Raw genomic sequence first — 26,523 nt, forward strand, 5'->3', positions numbered from 1 at the left:
AATATATAGCTTCAACCGCATTTTTAAATTTAAATCCAATGTCCAATTCTTTCAGCAATAATTTTAAGTAGTCCCAATTGACCTTGTCGAAAGCTTTCTGTCAAGGACAGAACGCCACAAGGTTCAAGATAACAGAGTTTATTGGATTACAGAACTCAAAAGTGCCCGTAAAATACAAGGGCCAGGCAATTTTAGCCTTTAGGAGCAAAAAGGGACAAGGAAAAACGTTCAAAAGATAAACCGGATTAAACCGGAGTTTAATCCGGGTAAAAAACAAACTGCTTGCTTCAGCCTGGGGATAAACAAAACAAAAGCCGAGGAACAAAAGATACAAAAGAATGCAACTAATTGGCAGCAGATTCCTCTCTGCTGCCAACACTGTGCTTAGAGAAACTTGCGTCGCTCCCACACACACAGCAGACAGGATTTCCAACACGAACAGATCAGCCAAGGATTGTAGCAGCAGAGTAGACCCAGTTCCTTTCCGTAGATCAAAGCCAGAAGCAGACGTTTGTAGTTTCCAAGTCCAACAAGGGGGAAGACAAGCCGTGGTCAGTTCAGTCCGAGTTTTCAAAGCAGGAGATGGCGTCCGTCAAGAAGACGACGGAAGGTCAAGCTAATAAGAGTAAGCACAGGTTTGCACAAACAAATGCCCACACAATTCCTCCCGCTGTCTGACCCTGAATTCCAAAACAACTTACGTCTCAGCACAGGAAAACACACCAGTCTTCAGGAAAGCGTCCCACACAGATCCCAAGCGTTTGTCCAGATTACCTTGCCCAACGCAATTTGCAATTGCTCCCAAGCCCCATTTTATGCCAGTTACAAATCCTCATCACTGTCAGCTGTCCTCCTTAACCCGGGCGTTTCCTCATCACTTTCCTCATCAGAGCTGGAACACCTCTGACTACGCCCCACAGCATCTCCAGCTGTGGATCCCGTCCCATCCCTCCAGCTAAGCCATGGATCTAATCCTGAAGGTCCCCATTCATCTTCCATCCCATCATGGCCAGTGGCACCCAATTCCTCCCTTACCCGAGTCCAATCCATCTCATCCTCCTCCGAGGTAACCAGCCCCTCTTCCATTCTCTCCGTAAACCCCTCAAAAGACTCTTCGTCAGACGGTGCTGCAAAAATGTCTCGCAGTCTTTTTCTTTCTCGCTCCTCGAGAGTATCTGACTCTCGAGGAGTCTTACGCCCACGTCTGTCAGTAACAGAGCCATGAGGCTCAATCATAACACTATCCCCTCTCACAAAGGCCTCCTCCCCCGATGGCGGAGAAGTGGCAGTAATACCCTCCGCTATAGCACCACGACGACTAGAGGTATCTAGTTTCAACAGCGAACGATGGAAGACTGGATGGACCTTTAAACTAGACGGTAAACGCAAACGAAACGCAACGGAAGAAATCTTTTTAACGATAGGAAAGTGACCCAAATACCGAGGCGCAAACTTTCCCCCAGCCTGTTTAATATGTTTGGAAGATAACCACACCAAATCCCCTTCTTCCAACTCCTCCCCTGCCTGCCTGTGGCGGTCAGCCTGAGTCTTTTGCGTTGCCTTAGCTTCCAACAGTAAGCGACGGGCAACATCATGCAATGCAGCCATTTCCGAAGAGCGGTACACAGGGTCCGAAGAGACCACATTGGTCGACGGCGCCACACCTCCCCGTGGGTGAAAACCATAAGTTAGCTCAAATGGCGTATGCTGACTAGACGCGTGCACCGCATTGTTGTAAGCGAACTCCGCCACCGGTAACCACTTCACCCAAGCCGTGGGTTGATCCAAGCAAAAACAACGCAAATACTGCTCTAAGAGCCCATTAACCCGTTCCGACTGTCCATCCGTTTGTGGATGAAAGGCTGAAGAAACGTTTAACTTAGTCCCTAAGCACTCATGGAAGTGTTTCCAAAAGCGTGACACAAATTGCGGAGCCCTATCTGAAATAATCACCTCGGGTGCTCCGTGCAAACGATAGATGTGCTTAGTAGAATCATAGAATCATAGAATAGTAGAGTTGGAAGAGACCTCATGGGCCATCCAGTCCAACCCCCTGCCAAGAAGCAGGAAATCGCATTCAAAGCACCCCCGACAGATGGCCATCCAGCCTCTGCTTAAAAGCCTCCAAGGAAGGAGCCTCCACCACAGCCCGGGGGAGAGAGTTCCACTGTCGAACAGCCCTCACAGTGAGGAAGTTCTTCCTGATGTTCAGGTGGAATCTCCTTTCCTGTAGTTTGAAGCCATTGTTCCGTGTCCTAGTCTGCAGGGCAGCAGAAAACAAGCTTGCTCCCTCCTCCCTATGACTTCCCTTCACGTATTTGTACATGGCTATCATGTCTCCTCTCAGCCTTCTCTTCTGCAGGCTAAACATGCCAAGCTCTTTAAGCCGCTCCTCATAGGGCTTGTTCTCCAGACCCTTAATCATTTTAGTCGCCCTCCTCTGGACGCTTTCCAGCTTGTCAACATCTCCCTTCAACTGTGGTGCCCAAAATTGGACACAGTATTCCAGTTGTGGTCTGACCAAGGCAGAATAGAGGGGGAGCAGGACTTCCCTGGATCTAGACGCTATTCCCCTATTGATGCAGGCCAGAATCCCGTTGGCTTTTTTAGCTGCTGCATCACATTGTTGGCTCATGTTTAACTTGTTGTCCACGAGGACTCCAAGGTCTTTTTCGCACACACTGCTGTCAAGCCAGGCGTCCCCCATTCTGTATCTTTGATTTCCATTTTTTCTGCCGAAATGAAGTATCTTGCATTTGTCCCTGTTGAACTTCATTTTGTTAGTTTCGGCCCATCTCTCTAGTCTGTCAAGATCATTTTGAATTCTGCTCCTGTCTTCTGGAGTGTTAGCTATCCCTCCCAGTTTTGTGTCGTCTGCAAACTTGATGATCGTGCCTTCTAACCCTTCGTCTAAGTCGTTAATAAAGATGTTGAACAGAACCGGGCCCAGGACGGAGCCCTGCGGCACTCCACTTGTCACTTCTTTCCATGATGAAGATGACGCATTGGTGAGCACCCTTTGGGTTCGTTCGCTTAGCCAATTACAGATCCACCTAACCGTAGTTTTGTCTAGCCCACATTTTACTAGTTTGTTTGCCAATTTACTAGTAAATAGTAAGGCCAACGTAGGGGCCGCCGGAATGGTTGAACAAGGAATAAAATGAGCCAGTTTGCTAAATAAATCCACCACCACCCAAATACAAGTATAACCCCCAGACTTAGGTAAATCCGAAATAAAATCCATGGAAATGATTTGCCATGGCCTCTCTGGAACAGGTAGAGACGACAACAACCCTCTAGGGCGCCCAACAGGCGTCTTACTCTGCTGGCAAACAGCGCAACTGTCACAAAAGCGCAGAATGTCTTGCCGCATCTTTGGCCACCAGTAGCTCCTGGTGATAAGCTGTACGGTCTTGAACCTGCCAAAGTGCCCAGCCATGGGTTCGTCATGGTGGGCTCTAATCACCTCCAACCTGAGGGCCCCCACTGGTACGTAGACCTGCCCCCTGCGTACCAATACTCCGTCTTGATCTTGTAGATGCGGCAGTATTGTACGGTTACCTGCTGATAGCAACATCAGTTGTTCCTGAGTCCACACATCATCCCTCTGAGCCTCAAGGATCTGGTCATGTAACCCAAGCTCATTATCTACAACACATAGAGAGGCAGTAGGCAAGATGGTCTGACATACTACCTGCTCATTGGTCTTAAACTCCGGCTTGCGGGATAAAGCATCGGCCCGCAAGTTTGCCTTCCCCTCCACGAACTGCACCTTGAAGTTAAACCTGGAGAAAAACAAAGCCCATCGGATTTGACGCTGGTTTAACTTCTTTGCTGTTTGCAAGTGCTCTAAGTTCTTGTGATCAGATCTGACCACGATCTGGTGCCGTGCCCCTTCAAGCCAGTGCCGCCACACCTCAAACGCCACCTTAATCGCCAACAACTCCTTCTCCCATATGGTATAGTTCTGCTCGAAGGGTGTTAGTTGCCGCGAGTAAAATCCACAGGGACGCAAGGTCCCTGAGGAATCCTTCTGAGACAATACCGCCCCCAACGCGTAGCTAGAAGCGTCCGCTTCTACCACGAACGGTTTGTCAACATCAGGATGTGTTAGTATGTTATCCGATTGAAAACTAGACTTAAGTTGTAGAAACGCATCGTGAGCTTCCCGCCCCCACACAAATGGCTGTTTCTTACGCAGGAGCTGCGTCAAAGGTACCGTGAGCTTTGCAAAATTCGGAATAAACTCCCGGTAGTAGTTAGCGAAACCTAAGAACCTTTGTACATCCTTCTTAGTCTTAAGCTCCTGCCATGAGTTGACGGCGTCAACCTTATGTGGGTCCATTTTAAGTTCCCTACCTGACACTACATGACCTAGGAACTCCACTTCAGGCACATGAAAAACGCACTTGGAAGCCTTGGCGAAAAGCCCATTAGCCCGCAGACGGTGCAGAACCTGCTTGACATGTTGACGATGTTCTTTCTCGTCCTTAGAAAAAATCAAGATATCATCCAAATAAATCACTAAAAATTGGTCAATTAGGTCCCTGAACACATCGTTCATGAACCTCTGGAAGACCGCAGGAGCATTGCAAAGCCCGAAAGGCATGACTCGGAACTCGTGGCATCCGAAACACGTGTTAAATGCCGTCTTCCATTCATCCCCTTCCCGTATACGGATTAAGTTATATGCCCCCCGCAGGTCAAGCTTGGTAAAGACCTTAGCCCCTTGCACCCTTGATAACAGTTCCGAGATTAAAGGTAGCGGGTACCTATCCTGAATGGTGTATTTGTTTAGGATCCGATAGTCGCAGACCAGCCTAAGTTCCCCAGTCTTTTTGGCTACAAAGAATACTGGTGCCGCAGTTGGTGAACTAGATGGGCGAATAAACCCTTTGGCTAAATTTTCATCTAGAAACTCCCGCAAAGCTTGCCTTTCCGGTACAGTCAAGGCATACAGCCTTCCTGCTGGCAATTTCGCACCTTCTGCTAACTTGATGGCGCAATCATATGGCCTGTGCGGTGGTAATTTGTCCGCTTCTCTTTTACAAAATACATCAGAGAACTCCCCATACTCAGCAGGCACTCCCTCCATATCAGATTGAGTAACATTCAGAATGCAACAGTCCTGCCTCTTTAAGGTTACTTTACGTGTCGCCCAATCTACTTGTGGATTTACTACAGCTAGCCAATCCATCCCCAGGATCACATCATATCTAGGTAAGCTCGTAATATCCCACACAAACGTTCCCGTTACTCCCTGCACCTCCCACATTACTGCTGAGGTTTCATGGTTAACCACCCCAGTCTCCAGCAGTCTCCCATCTGCTCCTTCCACCCACACGTCGCATGCCTTGCGCACTCTAGGAATGCCATGCTTTCTAGCAAACTCAATATCTACATAAGAGACCGTAGCCCCTGAGTCCAGCAGTGCCAAAGTAGAAACAAGTTCCCTTCCCCCAACAGATAATGTAATGGGTATGAAAACATGCTTCCTCCCCTCAGTTGACTGCTTGAGGAGCCCTAGTGCGTTGGACTCACGTCGCACTAGGGCTGGCCTTTTCCCGAAAGCTGGGAAGGTTTCACATTACAGTTTTTGGCAAAATGCCCCGCATTCCCACAGTACAAACACAAACCCAGCTGCCTCCTACGGCTCTTTTCCTCTGTAGACAGTTTTTTAAAGACCCCAAGCTCCATAGGCTCTTCCCCCATCACCACAGGTGCCCTGGTAATATGCATGGGTGGCGCACACATTGCTTTCGAGTGTTTACGAGCCTCGAACCTTGCGTCTAAACGCAGCACCTTAGCTACTAAGGCATCCCAATTTTCAGCCGGCTCCAAGCGTGCTAATTCATCCTGGAGCATATCACTTAACCCGGCAGTAAATAAAAGCATGAATGCATTTTCCCCCCAATCCAGCTGGTGGCGATACAAGTTAAACTTATTTAAGTAATCCAAAACAGTCCCCTTTCCCTGTTTCAACCGATACAGAGCCCACCCAGCATTCTCCGTGCGGAGAGGATCTCCAAAAGTGTCAATTAATAACTTTTTGAAATTATCCAAATTGTCTTTGACTGGGTCATTTCCCAAAATTAAATTAGTGGCCCATTGTCCTGCGGGACCGGTCAACAAACTCAAAATAAATGCCACCTTGCTAGTGTCTGTAGGAAAAGCATGAGCACTGAGCTGGGAAAAATAAAGCTCCACTTGTGCCAAAAAGGTTAGCAACTTGCACCTGGTCCCGTCAAAGCGTTCAGGAGTCAAAACATGTCCTTTCACAGCATGAGCAGCTTGGCTGACGGTAAAAGCCGTTTGTAATTGGTCAAATTTGGCCCTTAACTCCTCCATCGTCTTCCTGACGGGTTTATTACTGCAATAAACTTTTTATGGCGTTGGGCAATCTGTCAAGGACAGAACGCCACAAGGTTCAAGATAACAGAGTTTATTGGATTACAGAACTCAAAAGTGCCCGTAAAATACAAGGGCCAGGCAATTTTAGCCTTTAGGAGCAAAAAGGGACAAGGAAAAACGTTCAAAAGATAAACCGGATTAAACCGGAGTTTAATCCGGGTAAAAAACAAACTGCTTGCTTCAGCCTGGGGATAAACAAAACAAAAGCCGAGGAACAAAAGATACAAAAGAATGCAACTAATTGGCAGCAGATTCCTCTCTGCTGCCAACACTGTGCTTAGAAAAACTTGCGTCGCTCCCCCACACACAGCAGACAGGATTTCCAACACGAACAGATCAGCCAAGGATTGTAGCAGCAGAGTAGACCCAGTTCCTTTCCGTAGATCAAAGCCAGAAGCAGACGTTTGTAGTTTCCAAGTCCAACAAGGGGGAAGACAAGCCGTGGTCAGTTCAGTCCGAGTTTTCAAAGCAGGAGATGGCGTCCGTCAAGAAGACGACGGAAGGTCAAGCTAATAAGAGTAAGCACAGGTTTGCACAAACAAATGCCCACACAATTCCTCCCGCCGTCTGACCCTGAATTCCAAAACAACTTACGTCTCAGCACAGGAAAACACACCAGTCTTCAGGAAAGCGTCCCACACAGATCCCAAGCGTTTGTCCAGATTACCTTGCCCAACGCAATTTGCAATTGCTCCCAAGCCCCATTTTATGCCAGTTACAAATCCTCATCACTGTCAGCTGTCCTCCTTAACCCGGGCGTTTCCTCATCACTTTCCTCATCAGAGCTGGAACACCTCTGACTACGCCCCACAGCATCTCCAGCTGTGGATCCCGTCCCATCCCTCCAGCTAAGCCATGGATCTAATCCTGAAGGTCCCCATTCATCTTCCATCCCATCATGGCCAGTGGCACCCAATTCCTCCCTTACCCGAGTCCAATCCATCTCATCCTCCTCCGAGGTAACCAGCCCCTCTTCCATTCTCTCCGTAAACCCCTCAAAAGACTCTTCGTCAGACGGTGCTGCAAAAATGTCTCGCAGTCTTTTTCTTTCTCGCTCCTCGAGAGTATCTGACTCTCGAGGAGTCTTACGCCCACGTCTGTCAGTAACAGAGCCATGAGGCTCAATCATAACACTTTCTCTGCGTCAATGAATAATAATGCCATCTGTTTTTCGTTGTGCTTTTCATAATATTCAATTGTGTCAATTAGAATTCTAATATTGTCTTTTATTTGTCTGTTGGGCAGAAAACCTACTTGCTCTTCCAAAATCCACTTTCTCATAAAGTTTTTTAATCTCTCTGCCATAATTGTCATAAAGATTTTGTAATCGTGGTTTAATAAGGAAATGGGTCGATAATTTTTGATTTCTGTCGGTTCAGTATTCTCTTTATGTATTAGGGATATATTGGCTTTTTGCCAGGATATGGGGATTTCTTTGTTGTCTAGAATGTTGTTGAGTATATCTTTCAACAATGGGCCTAGTTCTTCTTTGAAAATCTTATAGAAAATGGCAGTGAATCCATCTGGCCCTGGTGCTTTATTATTTTTGAGTTTACGGATTGCTATATCAATTTCGCCAGTTGTGATTGGGTTGTTCAAATCTTTTCTTTGTTCATCATTTAATTTTCGTAAATTTAGATTACAAATATTTTTTGTTATCGATTCTTTGGAGACTTCTTCTTTTTTATATAATTCCTTATAGAAGTTTATAAATTGATCGGCGATTTTGTTTTCCTCCAAGTATGTAATTCCATCTTTCTGTATTTTGATGATGTGTTGTCTTTGTTTTTTGTCCTTTATTTTTTTAACCAGCCATTTCCCAATCTTATTCGCGTTCTGAAAATGGTTTTGCTTAATATACTTCAGCTGTTTCTCTATTTTGTCTGTTTGTAATATTTGTAGCTGTTTTTTAAGCATTTCTAGTTCCATAACTACTTTCTTATTTGTTGGTTCTTTTTTAAGTAGCTCCTCTTTTATATTGATATTTTCTATGAATTCCTTTATTTCTTTGTTTCTGTTTTTGTTCTTAATTGAATTTTGTTGGATAAGATATCCTCTCATTACAGCTTTCATTGCCTCCCATTGGGTATTTTTAGAGGTCTCGTTACCTTTATTTAAATCTAAATATTCCTTTAGTAACTTTCTATTTAATTCTATATCTTTCTCCTTTTTCGGTAGGTTCTCATTTAATCTCCATCTATAGGAGCTGTTTCTTCCTTTTATTGTAAGTTCTAGGGCACAATGGTCTGATAGAATTCTGGGTAGTATTTTAATTTTCTTTGTCCTGACTGCTAACGCATTTGTCAACCAAGCCATATCTATACGAGACCAAGACTCATGTCTTCCAGAATAGAAGGTATAATCTTTCTTTTTTTCATTTTGATGTCTCCAGATGTCGATTAGATTTAGATTCTTCATATGTTGTAAGAATTGTTTAGGTAGTTGACCGGAGTTGGTTTTCCCCTTATTTTGCTTGCCATTACTACTTGATTTGTCATTGGTCGCATCAACTACACCATTAAAATCTCCTAAAATTATTAACTCGTCGAATTCTTGTTGTACTATATTATTATTCAGATCTTTTATAAATTTCAACTTTGGACCATTTGGACAATAAATATTGCAAACCAGTATTTTTTGATTTTTTATTTCTATAACAACCCCTATATACCTCCCTTCATTGTCCTTAAATACTTGATTTGCGTGAATCCACTCCTTTATATATAGTACCACTCCCCGTTTTTTTTTTCATTCGCAGTTGCATAAAAAGCCTTCCCTAATCTTTCTTGTATCAGATGTTTTGTGTGTTTATTGTTCACGTGCGTCTCCTGTAAAGCTGTTATGTCGTAGTTTTTTTGTATCAGGTGATTGAAGACTCTTCTCTTATTTGGGGAATTGATCCTGTTAATGTTGTTTGAGAAGATCTTTAGGTCTCTATTCATGTGAGTTGTCTTGCATCTCCCATTGAAGCACCTCTTGTGACGTCAGTAATTGATAGTTCTCTGGTGAAAATTGTCTCAGTTTCTTGAGTTCTCTTTCTCTCTCGTCGTTTCGTTCATCGTCCGGGCCATCTTCATCTTCATCTGTTTCTCTTTCATCAGGTTTCCTTCCTTGCTTGTCCCTTTGTTTCCCTTTTGCTTGTATGTTGTAATCTTTCGGTGTATATAATTGTGCTTTCTCTTTCATATGCGTCTCATAAAAGGCTCTAGCCTTTTCTTCTGTATTAAGCCAGTATCTTATGTCATTAAATGTCACTGTGATCCTCTCTGTTTTTTCCCATCTGAATTTAATCCTTCGTTTAGACCAGGGGTCCCCAAACTAAGGCCCGGGGGCCAGATGCGGCCCTCCGAGGTCATTTACCTGGCCCCCGCCCTCAGTTTTATAATATAATATATTGTATATACATATAATATTGATAATAATATTATAATGTAGTACAATATAACACTAATTATAATACCATATAATAATATTAATTATATATTCTATATTACATATAATATTACTAATAATATTACAGTATAGTGGTATAGTTCAATATAGTAATATATAATGTTAATATTGTGCTATGCTAATAATATAATATATTGTTTGTGCATATAATTTGTAAGCCACTCTGAGTCCCCTTTGGGGTAAGAAGGGAGTGATACAAATGTAGTAAATAAATGCAGTAAATAAATAAATAATAAATAAATAAATTTTAGACTTAGGCTTGCCCAAAGTCTGAAATGACTTGAAGGCACACAACAACAACAACAACAACAACAACAACAACAACAACAACCCTAATTAACTTGACTATCTCATTGGCCAGAAGCAGGACTACACTTCCCATTGAAATCCTGATAAATGTATGTTGGTTAAAATTATTTTTATTTTTAAATATTGTATTGTTCTTTCATTGTTCTTGTTGTTGTTGTTGTTGTTTTTGCACTACAAATAAGACATGTGCAGTGTGCATCGGAATTTGTTTGTTTTTTTTTTTTTTCAAATGATAATCCGGCCCCTCAACAGTCTGAAGGATTGTGGACCGGCCCTCGGCTTAAAAAGTTTGAGGACCCCTGTTTTAGACAGTTCTTCCGTCAAAAAGGCATATTTTCTACGTCTAGCCAAACTTTGTTGCGACACCTCTTTCATTATGATCACCCTTTTGTCTTTGTAGAATATCGATCTCTTGGCATTTTCTTTTAAAATTTCGTCTCTTATACGTTTTCTGCTGAAAGTAATTATTGCATCTCTTGTAGTTTTGTTTCTTTTGGAGTATCCTGTTGTGATCCGATATACTCTATCCAGGTCTTGGTCTATTTCGTTTGCGCTGGTGTTCATCAGTTCAGCTAACAATTCTATTATTATTTTTTTCAGATCTTCTTTTGCCGTTTCTTCGAGGTGTCTAATTCTTAGTTGGTACTCTAATTCTCTATTTTCCATCATTTCTGCTTGTAGTTGAGATTTCTGATTCAAATTCTCCAGTTTCTCCACCTTGTACTCTAACTTACTTTGCGATTTAATCATATTTTGATTATCTCTCTTCACCTTCTCCAAGTCTTCCTTCAATGTTTTCATTTCTTCTTTTAACTCTTGTTTGAAACTTTGAATTTCTTCGTGTAAAGCTTGGAACTGGGTGTCCTGTCTTAATGCAATTTTTTGCATTTCCAGTAATATTTCTTTGAACCCTATCTCCTCCGGAAGTGAGTCTCTCTTGGCTTGTAGTCTTGGGCCTTGTACGGCCTTTCCCTTAGTATTGTACATTATTGTTTAGTAGTTGTCTTTGGTGATCTTTTATCGGGAATTTTGTCAACCCCTTATCAGTCTTTTGTTCACCTATCCGTTGGTGGAAGCTAGACCGGGGGGGGGGGGGGGTGTTTTTAGTAGCGTCAGTCAAAGAATTCGATTTTATTATTATGATAGGCCCCACCAAAAGGAACCAAACCTTGGAAATTAAGTCAGGTCGGTCTTTGGATGAATTTGATTTATTTTATTACTTTAATTAATTTAGTTGTACTATAGTTGCTGTTGGTATTTAGCAGTTTGTGCTTTGTAATTTGATAAACAGATTGATTAATCTTTAATTGATTTGTGTTGTGTTGATTCAATTTAGAATTCTAGCTTTTTGATTTAGTTGTGATTTAGTGATTAGTTCATTGCTGTGGTTATTTGATATTTATTTTCTTTATCTTCTTTATTTTCCTTATATCCTTCACTGTGCTTCCCCTATGCCAACTGTTTATTCCAAACTTCGCTTTTTGTCTTTATTTCTCTCCTTCCCCCCCCCTTGTATAGCTCTGTCTTCCTTCTGTAAGTCTGCCTATCACTTTAGCGTTCTTACGTCGCTCAGCCTCCCCCCTCTCTCTCTCTTCTACTCCCCTCTCCTTCTTCTCTTCTCTGGCTCCACCTCCTGCTGAACCTCTTTGTTGCTTCTCCACTCGTCCCTCCTCCCTTCCTGAGTTCTCTTTCCCGTCCTCCTCTCCTTCCAGCTTCTTCCGTCTTTGTGGCTTCCTGTCTCTCTGGCCTCTGCTCTCGCTAGCACAGTTGTTTATAAAGACAAGTCTTGTAGACTCAACAAGAAATCCTCAAGGTCGCAGTAATGGCGACTCTGTCTTCTCACACAGACCAGTTGTCGGCTTTGTGTGTTGGACGGCTCTCCTGCTCTCCCTTCCCTTTCCACACTTCTCGCCTCCTCCTCTTCCCCCTCACCTCCGTCCGTTGCTCTTTCTCACCTGTCGTTTGATGCTTTTTTCCCCCCGTCTTTTGATCTGGCGCACGCCCGTTCCTCTCTTATCCGGGTAGAAGTTAACTGGCTTCCTCCCCTCAGAGGTAAATGTATTCTTTTTTTGTCGTTTCGTTCTGTTTAGCAGTTCTCGTAATGTTGGTGCTGGTGGCAGATGGAACTTTAGGGAGACTTTCGTCCCCTGTGCCTTTCGGTTTGAGCTGCCCCTCTTTGCACGCCGCTGCCGGGCGTTTTGGGGACGTCTCCTTGAGGGAGGCGCCCCTCCTGACGCCGTCGGCCGGTCGCGCTGTGAGGGTAGAGCCCCTTGGGCCTCGATCCACCGCAAGGGAGGGGGGTCACCACCACCCCTAGCTCCAAACCAGGCTGTCCCCTTGGAGCTCCAAGGAGACACGTTGTCCACCACGTTGCCACCAACCGGAAGTCAAGCATGAGGACCTCTTCGCCCTCACTCAAGTGCAGCCTTGTTACCTCAGGGAGGCACCTGCTTTCGTTCAGTCACAAGGACAAGGACTGCAAACGGTGACAGCTGCCTCTCAGCAACACCTGCCTCCCTCCTTCCCTCCCTCACCCGAGTATAAGCCATGCTGAAAAGCCGGCTTATACTTGAGTAATTGTTTGTAGTTCCATCGCTACCATTAGAAACCTTCCTTCTCGATCTGTCTTAACCATGTGAGGGTGCCAGAGTTTGGGGAGATAGAATACCAGGCCCTTTCTTTTGGAAGTTCCCACGGAAGCCCATTCTTCTCCCAGTCATTTTTGTTTTCAGCCTTACAGAATCAAGGGATAACCTTTCAGGCCCGTGACGGTTCTTCCCAAAGGCATCCAAGGAAGACCTTTTCTCTCCATAGCCTCCAGTTTTCTTTGGATTTCCCCTGGACGGAGGAAAAAGAAGGAAAGGGGGAAGTGGGCAAAGGTGAAGGGAGTCGGCAGGAAGGAGGCTTTGTGGCTGGAGCTGTGCCTGTCTTTGCATCTCATCATGGGCTCTACAGAGGGAATGCATGAATGCCTGAATGGAACTTAGTTCAGCATGGACTCAATTTGTGAACGTGGTTGTGAATTAGCCAGTTGGGAAGGCAGGTCCTTCTTAGTTTGGAAGATTCATTTGGGAAATGTGGCCGGAGTGACCCTTTGAGATGCTGAGGAAGCAGAGTTGGGGGTCCCTGTGGCAGGGGAGATAATGACACAATCGATAAAGAAATCCTTGTTTCTTTCAGCATTTAGCACAATCCTGGTAATTCACGGAAACCCATGATCCAGAATATGTTACACCCTTGAATGCTGGGAGGAGTTCTGCCAGCCAGCCTGCCTTGTGTTCCTTTAACCACGTTTGGGTTTGACCCAATGAAATGGGTGTGGCCCTCCAATATTGGAAAAGGGTTCAGTTCTCTCCTTCTATGATTCCTTCCTTCTCTTATCCTGTCCTTCTGTGTTTCCTCCCTTCCATCTTTCCTTTCTTCTTTCCTTTTTCGCTTTGTTTGCCTTGAGCCAGAGGTATGCGGCTTCATGTCTAACCTTTTGCGTCTTCTTTCTTGACCAGGACATGAGAGTTCTCTGGAGCCACCCCTGCCGTGATGGGAAACAAACCAGCTTCTAGTCGATATTAAGGCATTTGGAAACCAAAGTGCAGGAAGGAAACCAGTCCTCTAGGAAAAAGGATTCCTCTCAAGGGGCTGATCCTGCAGAATTCCTACATTCACTTTGGATTGTAGAGTAGAACCATAGAGTCGGAAGAGACTGCATGAGGCACCCAGTCCAGGCCTCTGCCGTGCAGGAAAAGTGCAAAGTACCCCTGACAGATGAGCATCTAGCTTCTGTTTAAAGGATTCCAAAGGAGCCTCCACTGCATTTTGAGGCAGAGAGTTCCACCGCTGAACAGCTCTTACAGTCAGGAAGTTCTTCTTAATGTTCAGATGGAATCTACTTTCCTGTAATTTGAACCCACTGCTGTGAGTAATCAGAAAGGGAAAAACAAGAATCAAGCATCAATATTGGATTTAAATGTACATAACACTGCTGACATGGAGAAGAAATCATATAAATGTATTGAATGTGGAAAGAGCTTTAGTTATAGTTCAACTCTACAAACACATCAAAGGACTCACACTGGGGAGAAACCCTTTACATGCCTGGAGTGTGGACAGAGCTTTACTCGGAAGGGAAGCTTACAAACACATCAAAGGACTCACACTGGGGAGAAACCCTATAAGTGCTGGGAGTGTGGACAGAGCTTCATTCATAGTACAAGTCTCCGTGTACATCAAAGGACTCACACTGGGGAGAAACCCTATAAATGCCTGGAGTGTGAACAGAGCTTCACTGATCGTTCAGGCTTACGTAGACATCAAAGGATTCACACTGGGGAGAAACCCTATACATGCCTGGAGTGTGGACAGAGTTTTACTCGGAAGGGAAGCTTACAAACACATCAAAGAACTCACACTGGTGAGAAACCCTATAAATGCCTGGAGTGTGGACAGAGCTTCACTTGTAGTTCAGGTCTACGTATACATCAAAGGACTCACACTGGGGAGAAACCCTTTAAATGCCTGGAGTGTGAACAGAGCTTCACTCGGAGTTCAGATCTACATTCACATCAAAGGACTCATACTGGGGTGAAACCCTTTAAATGCCTGGAGTGTGGACAGAGCTTCTCTCAGAGTTCAGGCCTACGTTCACATCAAAGGACTCACACTGGGGAGAAACCCTATACATGCCTGGAGTGTGGACAGAGCTTCACTCATAGTTCAGGCCTACGTAGACATCAAAGAACTCACACTGGGGAGAAACCCTATACATGCCTGGAGTGTGGACAGAGCTTCACTCAGAATTCAGACCTACGTTCACATCAAAGGACTCACACTGGGGAGAAACCCTATACATGCCTGGAGTGTGGACAGAGCTTTACTCATAGTTCAGGCCTACGTAGACATCAAAGGACTCACACTGGGGAGAAACCCTATAAATGCCTGGAGTGTGGACAGAGCTTCACTCAGAATTCAGACCTACGTTCACATCAAAGGACTCACACTGGGGAGAAAACTTATATGTGCCTGGAGTGTGGACAGAGCTTTGTTCATAGTTCAGGCCTACGTAAACATCAAAGGACTCACACTGGGGAGAAACCCTTTAAATGCCTGGAGTGTGGACAGAGCTTCGCTGATAGTTCAACTCTACGTGAACATCAAAGGACTCACACTGGGGAGAAACCCTATACATGCCGGGAGTGTGGAAAGAGCTTTACTCGTAGTTCAGGTCTACGTTTACATCAAAGAACTCACACTGGGGGGGAACCATAGAAATGCATGGAGTATGGACAGAGCTTTTCACAGAATAACATTATGCATAGACATCATAGAATTCAGCCTGGAGGGAATGGTGTTAATTGACACCAGAGTGTCATTCTAACAAGTAGAAATGCAACTCTTGGAAATGCAAGCTCAAAGTTGGGACATTTCATCACATGTGGTGTATTGTAGAAAGATTGAACTAAAAATACAGTGTTCCCTCACTTATCCCGGGGTTTGGGTTCCAGAACCACCCGCAATAAGTGAAAATCCGCAAAGTAGGGATGCTATATATTTCTACATTATTTTAATAGTTATACACTATTTTAAGTCTTTATCAAGAAATAATGTGTTGATAAATCGCCTCCTTCTCCTCTTTTTGCCGCTTGGGCTCCTTTTCTCTCCCTTTGGCTTCTCCTTCCTCCCTTCCTTAGGCTGTACATTGTAATTTTTTATTATTTATAGTAGTCTTTTAGAGTTTATTGAAAAACCGCAAAACAGCGAATCCGCAAAGAGCGAAGTAGTGAGGGAACTCTGTACGTTCCATTCTGGAAGTAATTATATTATCTAAAGGGAGTAGAATAATGAGAGATAAAAATTAACAGATAGAACGAGGCCTTTAGGCATTTATCCCTGTCGTTTGTTAGTTCAGTTGTGTGTCTATGAAGGTAACTGTTTCGCAGGTCTGTTTGTTTCTGATTTAGTTTTGTATCTCATGTAGTAGTTAGTTTCATGTGTAGTTGAAGCATTATATACAATTTCTGCCTTTTTTGTAATGTTGCTTTTAATCTCTCTTTTTTATTTATTTTTTGCCACAAAGAGGGGGATTTATAAGGGACAAAACTGCTGAAACTGTCAACTTGTTTTGTTCTGAACCCAAAGGTTTCCTGTTCTTTGGATGCCGAGCGTTCAGGGAAGAGTGAGGTCTGTGAGATCAGTGAGTAGAAAACATGACACAATTTAGATAATGGTTTGTGACACAACAACAACCCTTGTAGTAGTCAATGGGATATTCTGTATGCCTTCTTTAATGTCAAGTAAGATATTGTGCTCAGATACAAAGATTTATAAAGGAAACACCACAATGGATATAAAACAATGGGAAGCGCGGGAAGCAGATTATGTGTGCTCACCACACCTCACACAGATAGGACCACGTGTGCTATAAACATGGAAGATGTGATACATTCACACAAGATACAGGAATGTGTTACTCTGATGGAAATATAATAGAACCCGATAAACAAACATTCGGTTGAAATGTAAATGTAACATAACTTTTGTTCAAGATGATGAAACTGGGAATTTGGTGTACGTGATGGAGAATGGAGACAGTGAAATAGACTTGAAGTTTAAAAAGTTATCCATAAATATAAGATAAGGAATTAATTGGGAAAAATTAAATATACTAGTAAAAACGAATCAGCAGGTGAAGAAACATATGGAGAGTTATGAGGAAAGAAGTAAGAAAGGTTTTGTTAGGATCCAAGAGGTTGATGGAGAACGTCAGAGCGTGGCCGCAGAAGGAAGCAGCCCGACAGAACGTCACTGGTGTGATGAAATCAACGGATATTCACCCAAAGCGGCAGCAGCATGTTTACATCTATTGATGCACCCAATAGTAAGGTGAGGGCTACAAGGAGTGACTGATCGATTTTCTGTATTTGAAAACGAATTGCAATACTTAGAAACGCAATTGTGAACTGCGATGTATGTTGACTCTATTGAGAGGGTTGATGGGCCAAAGTGCCTGCATTTCTATTCTATTTCTATTCTATTTCCGATTGCTTTTAATTATGCATTATTAAGGTGTCTACTTCAACTTATTCTATTAAAGATGCAACCTGCCTTCTTCCAGAGGAGAGGCAAGTGTCCGTATGTCGCCACTATGTTTCCGGAACATCTTGTGGTCGGCCGATGTGGTTAATGTGGTTAAGCTACTTACTGGAACATAAGTGAACAACATGTTTTTCTACAAATGTTGGTTATGATAAAGGAAGCACGCTTACAACACTCTGTACTGTTCCAAAGAAATGAGGAACATGAGGATATATTGAGCTTCATTTCAAATGTTCTTCACGGCGGTCACCTTTGATTTGTCCATCCGTCTATACTGCAGTATAATAAAGGTACTTGTTTTAAATTCTGTTGGGCTCAGATTGGATCCATAGCGCTTCGGCAAAGTTCCCGGTATTTAAATCTGTGTGAGCGGTTCGCTTTTCCGCTAAATATAACTATATTAAACTGATTATATACATAGAATTGACACTGAATCAGACATGCGATACAATAAAGTAGTATTGATGTATCAAGGCCGTGTGTGTAAGAAACGGGAGTGTGTTTGTGTGGGTGCTTGTGAAGAAAGAAGAAACGGGCCTCAAAAGAAAACGGAGTTCACGCAAAGCGTGACATGGGACGGACTTGGGCGGTGAAGAGTGAGGCTTGTCAGCTCCAACGGGATGGGAGGAAGGGGCTGCCGCAGAAAGGCCGGGGGAGATGGCCTGAGGAGACGGAGCGACCGCTGGAAGGCCGGAGCTAGCCTCTTGCCCCCCGGGGCTGGTGTGACCCACTTGGATCGGGGGGGGGGGAGCTGCACTCAAGGGAGTGTGAGATCCTGCCCCATCTCCTCCTTCGGAGCCTGCTTCTTCCCCCAAAATGCCTGCGAGTTGGTCCTCTCTCTCTCCTTCCTCCAGGCTGGTGCAGGCAGAAGCTACAGAGAGTAAGGGATTTAGAGCAAATTGTAAGGCTTGTCAGCTCCAACTGTGTTGGTGTGGGTTAGTCTTCTTTGAAAGAGAGCCCAGGCACACAAGGGCTGAAGATCCCATACGGCTTTAATGTTCAGAATACAAGAGTCTGCTCCACTGCCCGTGTATATAGGCCTAGCTACAGTATCATCAGGAGCCTCCGGTGGCTCAGTGTGTTAAAGCGCTGAGCTGCTGAACTTGCAGACCGAAAGGTCCCAGGTTCAAATCCAGGGAGCAAAGTGAGTGCCCGCTGTTAGCTCCAGCTTCTGCCAACCTAGCAGTTCGAAAACATGCAAATGTGAGTACTACATCAATAGGTACTGCTCCGGCGGGAAGGTAACGGCGTTCCATGCGGTCACGCCGGCCACATGACCTTGGAGGTGTCTACGGACAACGCTGGCTCTTTGGCTTAGAAATGGAGATGAGCACCAACCCCCAGAGTCGGACACGACTGGATTTAACGTCAGGGGAAACCTTGACCTTTACCGTACCATCAATCACTCTAGAGTCCCTTTCCCCCCACCTCAGGGCAATTGGGCTTTATGGCTGGTTCATGTGTCCTATCCTCCCTTTTGGCCCATGGCCATGTGCTCTCCGTCAGTGCTCTGTGTCCAGAGATGGCATGAGATGGGGATCACAACATGAAGCTGAGTTGAGTCGAGTTCAGTTGAGTCAAGTTGGGTTCACTTGACTTGAGTTGGGTTCCGTTGAGTTGTCCAAGATTTGAGTTGTATTCATTTGGATTCTGATGAGTTGAGTTCGGTTCCGATGAGTTGTCTTGGGTTCCATTGAGTTGAGTTGGATTCTGATGAGTTGGATTCTGATGAGTTGGGTTCCGATTAGTTGTCCAAGGCTTGAATTGTATCCAGTTGGGTGTAAGGCTTGTCAGCTCCAACTGTGTGGTGTGGGTTAGTCTTCTTTTAAAGAGTAAACACAAGGGCTGGAGATACCTACGGCATTATTGTTCGGAATATAAGAGTCTGCTCTACTGCCCGTATATATAGGCTTAGCTACAGTATCAAATCACCCTGGAGTCCTGGCGCCTGGAGGTTGCCCATTCCCACCTTCCAGAGTCCCTTTTCCCCACCTCGGGGCAGTTGAGTTTTATGGCTGGTTCGTATGTCCTGTCCTCCCTTTTGGCCCATGGTCATGTGCTCTGTGCCAGCGCTTTGTGTCCGGAGATGGCATGAGATGGGGATCACAACATGAAGCGAGGAACCAACAAGGCGTCTCTCACCTGGCAAGACAGAACGAGGGTCCAGTAAGGTGTATCCGAATAACAATGGTCAATAACGTGTGCAGGTGGGACCCCATAAGCTCTACAGCCTGAGATGGAGAATGTTTTGAAACCATGCCATAAGAATGGAAGGAACAGCACGTTCCCCGAAAGGAGGACTAAACTTTAGGGTATCAAATGCCTCAAAGATTCAGCACGCTTTCTGGACCTGTGACTACGGAGCGTCCACACCTGTCGGGAGAACCTGATCACCTCTTCCGGGCAGGGTCTGTGTGTGTGAGTATGGATGTATGCATGTGCGTGTGGGTGAGAGCTCTCTCTAGATGTGATTTTGATATGATTCTGATGGGATTATCAATAAATGCTACATGAAAAGTGTTAAAACCGAATTTGGTCTCTAAAAGCGCCTCACTGATCCCTCTGCTGCTGCTCAGTCGTTTAGTCGCCTCCGACTCTTTGTGACCCCATGGACCAGTCCAGGCCAGAGCTCCCTGTCGGCCGTCACCGCCCCCAGTTCCTTCAAGGTCGAGCCAGTCACTTCAAGGACACCGTCCATCCATCTCGCCCTTGGTCGGCCTCTCTTCCTTTTTCCTTCCATTTTCCTCACCATCGTGATCTATTCCAAGCTTTCCTGTCTCCTCATGATGTGGCCAAAATACTTCAGCTTTGCCTCCAATATCCTTCCCTCCAGTGAGCAGTCCTTGTTGGGCCTTCATTCCTGGAGGATGGACTGGTCGGATCTTCTTGCCAAGGTCCAAGGCACGCTCAGGATTTTCCTCACAATTCCCTAAACACTCTGCATCCAACAAAAGAACAGGAACCCTTTGGGTTCGTAACACTTGTATTATTATTATTATTATTATTATTATTATTATTATTATTATTATTATTATTCTATTACAGTAGAGTCTCACTTTTCCAACATAAACGGGCCAACAGAATGTTGGATAAGTGAATATGTTGGATAATAAGGCCCTCCTTATTATCCCTATTAAGGAAACGCCAATTAAACATCAAATTAGGTTATGATTTTAAAAATTAAGCACCAAAACATCATGTTATCACAAATTTGACAGAAAAAGTAGTTCAATATGCAGTAATGCTATGTAGTAATTACTGTATTTACGAACTTAGCACCAAAATATCACGATGTATTGAAAACATTTACTACAAAAATGCTTTGGATAATCCAGAACGTTGGATAAGTGAGACTATACTGTAATATGTTTATATTATTGTTATATTACTATATTCTACTGCAGTATTTTATTATTATATTATTTATTATAGGATTATTCTATATTATATTCTTTATTTTTCTATTCTATTTTCATATTATTATATTGTTCTGTTGTTTCTTCGTTCTGTCCCTTCCAACTCTTGGTGACCTCCTGGACCAGCCCAGGCCAGAGCTCCCTGTCGGCCCAGGCCACCCGCACCTCCTTCAAGGTGGAGTTAGTTTCTTCAAGGATACCATCCACTCACCTTGCTCTTGGTCGGCCTCTCTTCCTTTTTCCTTCCATTTTCCCCCGCATCGTGATCTATTCCAAGCTTTCCTGTCTTCTCATGACGTGGCCAAAGGGCTTCATCTTTGCCTCTCATCTCCTTCCCTCCTGTGAGCAGTCAGTCGGTCCTTCTTTCCTGGCGGATGGACTGGTCGGATCTTCTCGCGGTCCAAGGCACTCTCAGGACTTTCCTCCAACACCACAGTTCTTCCTTCGCTCAGCCTTCCTTATGGCCCAGCTCTCTCTCGCATCCATAGGTTACTACTGGGAATACCATTGCCTTAGCTACTTGGACTTTTGTTGCCAGTGTGATGCCTCTACGTAAAGGGAAAGGTTTTCCCCTGATGTTAAGTCCGGTCGTGTCTGACTCTGGGGTTGGTGCTCATCTCCATTTCTAAGCCGAAGAGCCAATGTTCGTAGACGCCTCCAAGGTCCTGTGGTCACTGGCATGACTGCATGGAGCACCAATGTTACATTCCTGCCGGAACGATACCTATTGATCTACTCACATTTGCATGTTTCCGAACTGCTAGGTTGGCAGAATCTGGGGCTGGAATGGTCACTACCCTCACCCAAAACCCTCCGGTCATCAAATCTCGGCATATCAGGTCTGTGTGCCAAGTTGGGCCCAGATCCATCCGTGTTTGGGTTCACAGTGCGCTCTGGGTGGAGGTGAACTACAACTCCTCTGTATCCCCCCAAAGACCTCCCATATTTTTTGCTGGTCATGGGGTTTCTGTGGGCCAAGTTTTGTCCAATTCCATCATTGCTAGAGTTCAGAGTGCTGTTAGATTGCGGGTGAACTATACATCCCAGTCCCTACAACTCATAGAAACCATGGTGAATTCTCCCCAGACCCCCTCCCCCCCAGTATGTTCTGCTGCTGACCAGTTCCTCTGTTTGCTGTGCGCCATAGAAAAGGATAGGACGTAGAAGGGAATTGGCATGGCCCCGCCCACTGCCTCTCCCTTAACCCTTTCCTATTCTTTCCTGTGGCACACAGCAACTGGAGATTGAGGTTTGGGGAGTCCTGACCCTGACTGAGAGGAGTCGTAGGGAGTGGAACGTATAGTTCTGCTGCAATCCAAGAGCCCTGTGAACGCCAACAACGAAGGGCCTGGGACTCACTTGGCACACAGACCCAACATGGCCACCGGGCCGGGCTGTGGTGCAGCCGGTTAGCAGCCATCTGCAATAAATCACGACTGACTGAGAGGTTGTGGGATCGAAGGCCGGGTCAGATTGAGTTCCCGACCATTAAGAGCCTGGCTCGCTGCTCATGTAAGCAGCTTGAAAGACAGTTGCATCTGTGGAGTAGGGCCCGGGCTGTGGCGCAAGCTGGTGAGCAGCCAGCTGCAACAAATCACTCTGACCAAGAGGTCATGAGTTCGAGGCCAGCTCGGAGCCTGCGTTTGTCTTTGTTCTATGTCAAGGCATTGAATGTTTGCTTTATATGTGTAGTATGATCTGCCCCAAGTCCCCTTCGGGGTGAGAAGGGCGGAATATAAATACTGTAAATAAATACATAAATAAATAAATTCTAGGTACCGCTTTAACATGGCTGTTCTGTTGTGCTTTTGAGTAGACAAGTCTGTTATAACCTGGTCCATGTCTACACTGAAACTTGCCCTGCTCGCTTTTGAGTTTGATTCCCGTTCAGATTTATCTTCCTTACCGGTTGTATCTATTTGATGTATGTCTTATTTGTAAATGGACACTCCCTAAATCAGTTTTAATTATTGCCCAGATGTGATCCTATATTGGACCTTTAATGCCCGGATGATTGTTTAACATTTTAACTTTGTCGATTTTAACTATGACCTGTTTAAATTGTTTTTAAATTGTGTTGTCTGATGTCTAAATTGTTATTATATGATTTTATGTGATTATATTGGGCTTGTTCCCCGTGTGAGCCGCCCCGAGTCCCCTGCTGGGGAGATGGAGGCAGCATACAAAAATAAATTTATTATTATTATTATTTGCTTTGCTTTGTAGGACTCATGTTTAACTTGTTGTCCATGAGGACTCCAATATCTTTTTCGCACACACTGCTGTCAAGCCAGGCGTCCCCCATTCTGTATCTGATTTCCATTTTTTCTGCCGAAGTGAAGTATCTTGCATTTGTCCCTGTTGAACTTCATTTTGTTAGTTTTGGCCCATCTCTCTAGTCTGTTAAGATTGTTTTGAATTCTGCTCCTGTCTTCTGGAGTGTTAGCTATCCCTCCCAGTTTGGTGTCAAACTTGATGATGATCCCTTAACCTAGAGACATCACACTGGCAACAAAACTCCACGTAGCTAAAGCAGTGGTATTCCCAGTAGTAACCTATGGATGCGAGAGAGAACTGGGCCGTAAGGAAGGCTGAGCGAAGAAAGAGAGACGCTTTGGAACTGTGGTGTTGGAGGAAAACCCTGGGAGTGCCTTGGACCGCAAGAAGATCCAACCAGTCCATCCTCCAGGAAAGAAAGCCCGACTGACTGCTCACGGGAGGGAAGCAGATGAGAGGCAAAGGTGAAGTCCTTTGGCCACGTCATGAGAAGACAGGAAAGTTTGGAGAAGAGAATGATGATGGGGAAAATGCAAGCGGAAGAGCGGTGTATCAATCAATCAATTAACTATTTAAATGAATAAATAAAAGGAAGAGGGGCCAGCCGAGGGCAAGATGAGTGGATAGCATCCTTGAAGCATCCTGACTCCACCTTGAAGGAGGTGCGGGTGGCCTCGGCCGACAGGGAGCTCTGGCCTGGGCTGGTCCAGGAGGTCACCAAGAGTCGGAAGGGACCCAATGAAGAAACAACAACAGAATAGTATAAGAATAGGGAAATAGAATAGAAAAATAAAGAATATAAAAATATAGAATAATCCTATAATAAATAATATAATACAATAATAGAATTTAATAATATAAACATATTAACAGAATAATAATAATAATACAAGTGTTAAGAACAAAAGGGTTCCTGTTGTTTTGATGGAATCAGAAACAAACACACTAGCAGAACAGTTACCTACATAGACACACAACTGAACTAACAAACAGACAGGGATACGTGCCTAAAAGCCTCATTCTATCTGTTAATTTTTATCTCTCATTATTCTACTCCCTTTAGATAATATCATATAACAACACTTCTATTTCTGATAACACTCTTCCAATTAATACCTATTACAACTGACATTTGCCCATGTTGTTGTTGTCAGTTTGTCCGTTGTGGCTAATTTGCAGGTCTTTATAAGCCATTCGTTTTGATTTGGAATAAAACATTCCTTCTATCTCTGTGTACAGTCAATTCTTACTTGAGTATCTCGCAGTAACTACCCATGCTTTCATTCTAATTGATCATCCAACATTCTCAGCATATAAAACTCTAGTTTCATGTAACCTTGTTTCCTTCCAGAATGGAACATATTTTAGTTCAATCTTTCTACAATACACCACATGTGATGAAATGTCCCAACTTTGAGCTTGAATTTCCAAAATGTGCAAGAGTTGCTTTTGTATATGTTAGAATGACACTCTGGGGTCAATTAACATCATTCCCTCTAGGTTGAATTCTATGATGTCTATGTATAACCTTATTCCGTGAAAAGCTCAGTCCACACTCCATGCATTTCTATGGTTTCTCCCCAGTGTGACTTCTTTGATGTGAACATAAATTTCCACTCTGAGGAAAGCTCTGTCCGCACTCCAGGCATTTATAAGGTTTCTCCCCAGTGTGAGTCCTTTGATGTGAACGTAGACTTGAACTCTGAGAGAAGCTCTGTCCACACTCCAGGCATTTATAAGGTTTCTCCCCAGTGTGAGTCTTTTGATGTGAGTGTAGATTTGAACTATGAGTGAAGCTCTGTCCACAATCAAGGCATGTATAGGGTTTCTCCCCAGTGTGAATCCTTTGATGTGAATGTAAGTGTCCCTTCTGAGTAAAGCTCTGTCCACACTCCAGGCAGTTAAAGGGTTTCTCCCCAGTGTGAGTCCTTTGATGTCTACGTAGGCCTGAACTATGAGTGAAGCTTTGTCCACACTCCAGGCAGTTAAAGGGTTTCTCCCCAGTGTGAGTCCTTTGATGTGAATGTAAGTGTCCCTTCTGAGTAAACCTCTGTCCACACTCCAGGCAGTCATAAGGTTTCTCCCCAGTGTGAGTCCTTTGATGTCTACATAGGTCTGAACTACGAGTGAAGCTTTGTCCACACTCCAGGCAGTTAAAGGGTTTCTCCCCAGTGTGAGTCCTTTGATGTGAATGTAAGTGTCCCTTCTGAGTAAACCTCTGTCCACACTCCAGGCAGTTATAGGGTTTCTCCCCAGTGTGAGTCCTTTGATGTGAACGTAGACCTGAACTATGAGCAAAGCTCTGTCCACACTCCAGGCAGTTATAGGGTTTCTCCCCAGTGTGAATCCTTTGATGTCTACGTAGAGCTGAACTATGAGCAAAGCTCTGTCCACACTCCAGGCAGTTATAGGGTTTCTCCCAGGTGTGAGTTCTTTGATGTGTATATAAGTTTCCCTTCTGAGTGAAGCTCTGTCCACACTCCAGGCAGTTATAGGGTTTCTCCCCAGTGTGAGTCCTTTGATGTGAATGTAAGTGTCCCTTCTGAGTGAAGCTCTGTCCACACTCCAGGCAGTTATAGGGTTTCTCCCCAGTGTGAGTCCTTTGATGTGTATACAAGTTTCCCTTCTGAGTGAAGCTCTGTCCACACTCCAGGCATTTATAGGGTTTCTCCCCAGTGTGAGTCCTTTGATGTCTCTTCAGCTTTTCATGCTGACTAAAGCTCTTTCCACATTCGATACATTTATATGCTTTCTCCTCCATGTCAACAGTGTTAATTGCTATGTACATTTAATTCCAATAAGGACACTTGATTCTTGTTTTTCCCTTTCTGATCACTCACAGCAGTAGGTTCAAATAACAGGAAAGTAGATTCCATCTGAACATTAAGAAGAACTTCCTGACTGTAAGAGTTGTTCAGCGGTGGAACTCTCTGCCTCAAAATATAGTGAAAGCTCCTTTGGAATCCTTTAAACAGAGGCTAGATGCTCATCTGTCAGGGGTACTTTGCGCTTTTCCTGCACAGCAGAGGCCTGGACTGGGTGCCTCATGCAGTCTCTTCTGACTCTACGGTTCTACTCTATAATCCAAAGTGAATGTAGGGATTCTGCAGGATCAGCCCCTTGAGAGGAATCCTTTTTCCTAGAGGACTGGTTTCCTTACTGCACTTTGGTTTCCAAATGCCTTAATATCGACTAGAAGCTGGTTCGTTTCCCATCACGGCAGGGGTGGCTCCAGAGAACTCTCATGTCCTGGTCAAGAAAGAAGACGCAAAAGGTTAGACATGAAGCCGCATACCTCTGGCTCAAGGCAAACAAAGCGAAAAAGGAAAGAAGAAAGGAAAGATGGAAGGGAGGAAACACAGAAGGACAGGATAAGAGAAGGAAGGAATCACGAAAGGAAGGGACTGAACCCTTTTCCCGTATTGGAGGACCACACTCATTTCATTGGGTCAGACCCAAACGTGGTTAAAGAAACACAAGGCAGGCAGGCAGGCAGCAAAACTCCTCCCAACATTCAAGGGTGTAACCTATTCTGGATCATGGGTTTCCATGAATTACCAGCATTGTG

At 44.4% G+C, this 26,523-nt stretch overlaps 3 protein-coding genes and 1 long non-coding RNA gene across 6 annotated transcripts in view; 2 read left to right on the forward strand and 2 right to left on the reverse strand.

Annotated features, from left to right (window-relative positions):
• LOC134294604 (zinc finger protein 850-like) overlaps window positions 1-17,569 on the forward strand; it is a 42,419-nt gene extending 24,850 nt beyond the window's left edge. The window contains exon 2 of the mRNA XM_062966177.1: window positions 14,228-17,569. Coding sequence (XP_062822247.1) covers window positions 14,228-15,435 — 1,208 coding nt within the window. The 3' untranslated portion in view covers window positions 15,436-17,569. The remainder of the gene's footprint in view (window positions 1-14,227) is intronic.
• The window catches only part of LOC134294606 (uncharacterized), a 122,849-nt gene that overhangs the window by 18,868 nt on the left and 77,458 nt on the right, over window positions 1-26,523 (reverse strand). The gene's annotated exons all lie outside the window — the stretch shown is intronic.
• The window catches only part of LOC134294579 (zinc finger protein 658B-like), a 64,915-nt gene that overhangs the window by 12,233 nt on the left and 26,159 nt on the right, over window positions 1-26,523 (forward strand). The window lies entirely within an intron of this gene.
• The window catches only part of LOC134294590 (zinc finger protein 135-like), a 71,291-nt gene continuing 51,194 nt past the window's right edge, over window positions 6,427-26,523 (reverse strand). For all 3 annotated transcript variants that reach the window (XM_062966152.1, XM_062966153.1, XM_062966151.1), the window contains one exon: window positions 6,427-26,204. In XM_062966152.1, the coding sequence (XP_062822222.1) occupies window positions 24,523-25,743 (1,221 nt within the window). In that variant the 5' untranslated portion in view covers window positions 25,744-26,204 and the 3' untranslated portion in view covers window positions 6,427-24,522. The remainder of the gene's footprint in view (window positions 26,205-26,523) is intronic.

Source organism: Anolis carolinensis, unplaced genomic scaffold, assembly GCF_035594765.1.
Source record: "Anolis carolinensis isolate JA03-04 unplaced genomic scaffold, rAnoCar3.1.pri scaffold_17, whole genome shotgun sequence".
Taxonomy (NCBI): domain Eukaryota; kingdom Metazoa; phylum Chordata; class Lepidosauria; order Squamata; family Dactyloidae; genus Anolis; species Anolis carolinensis.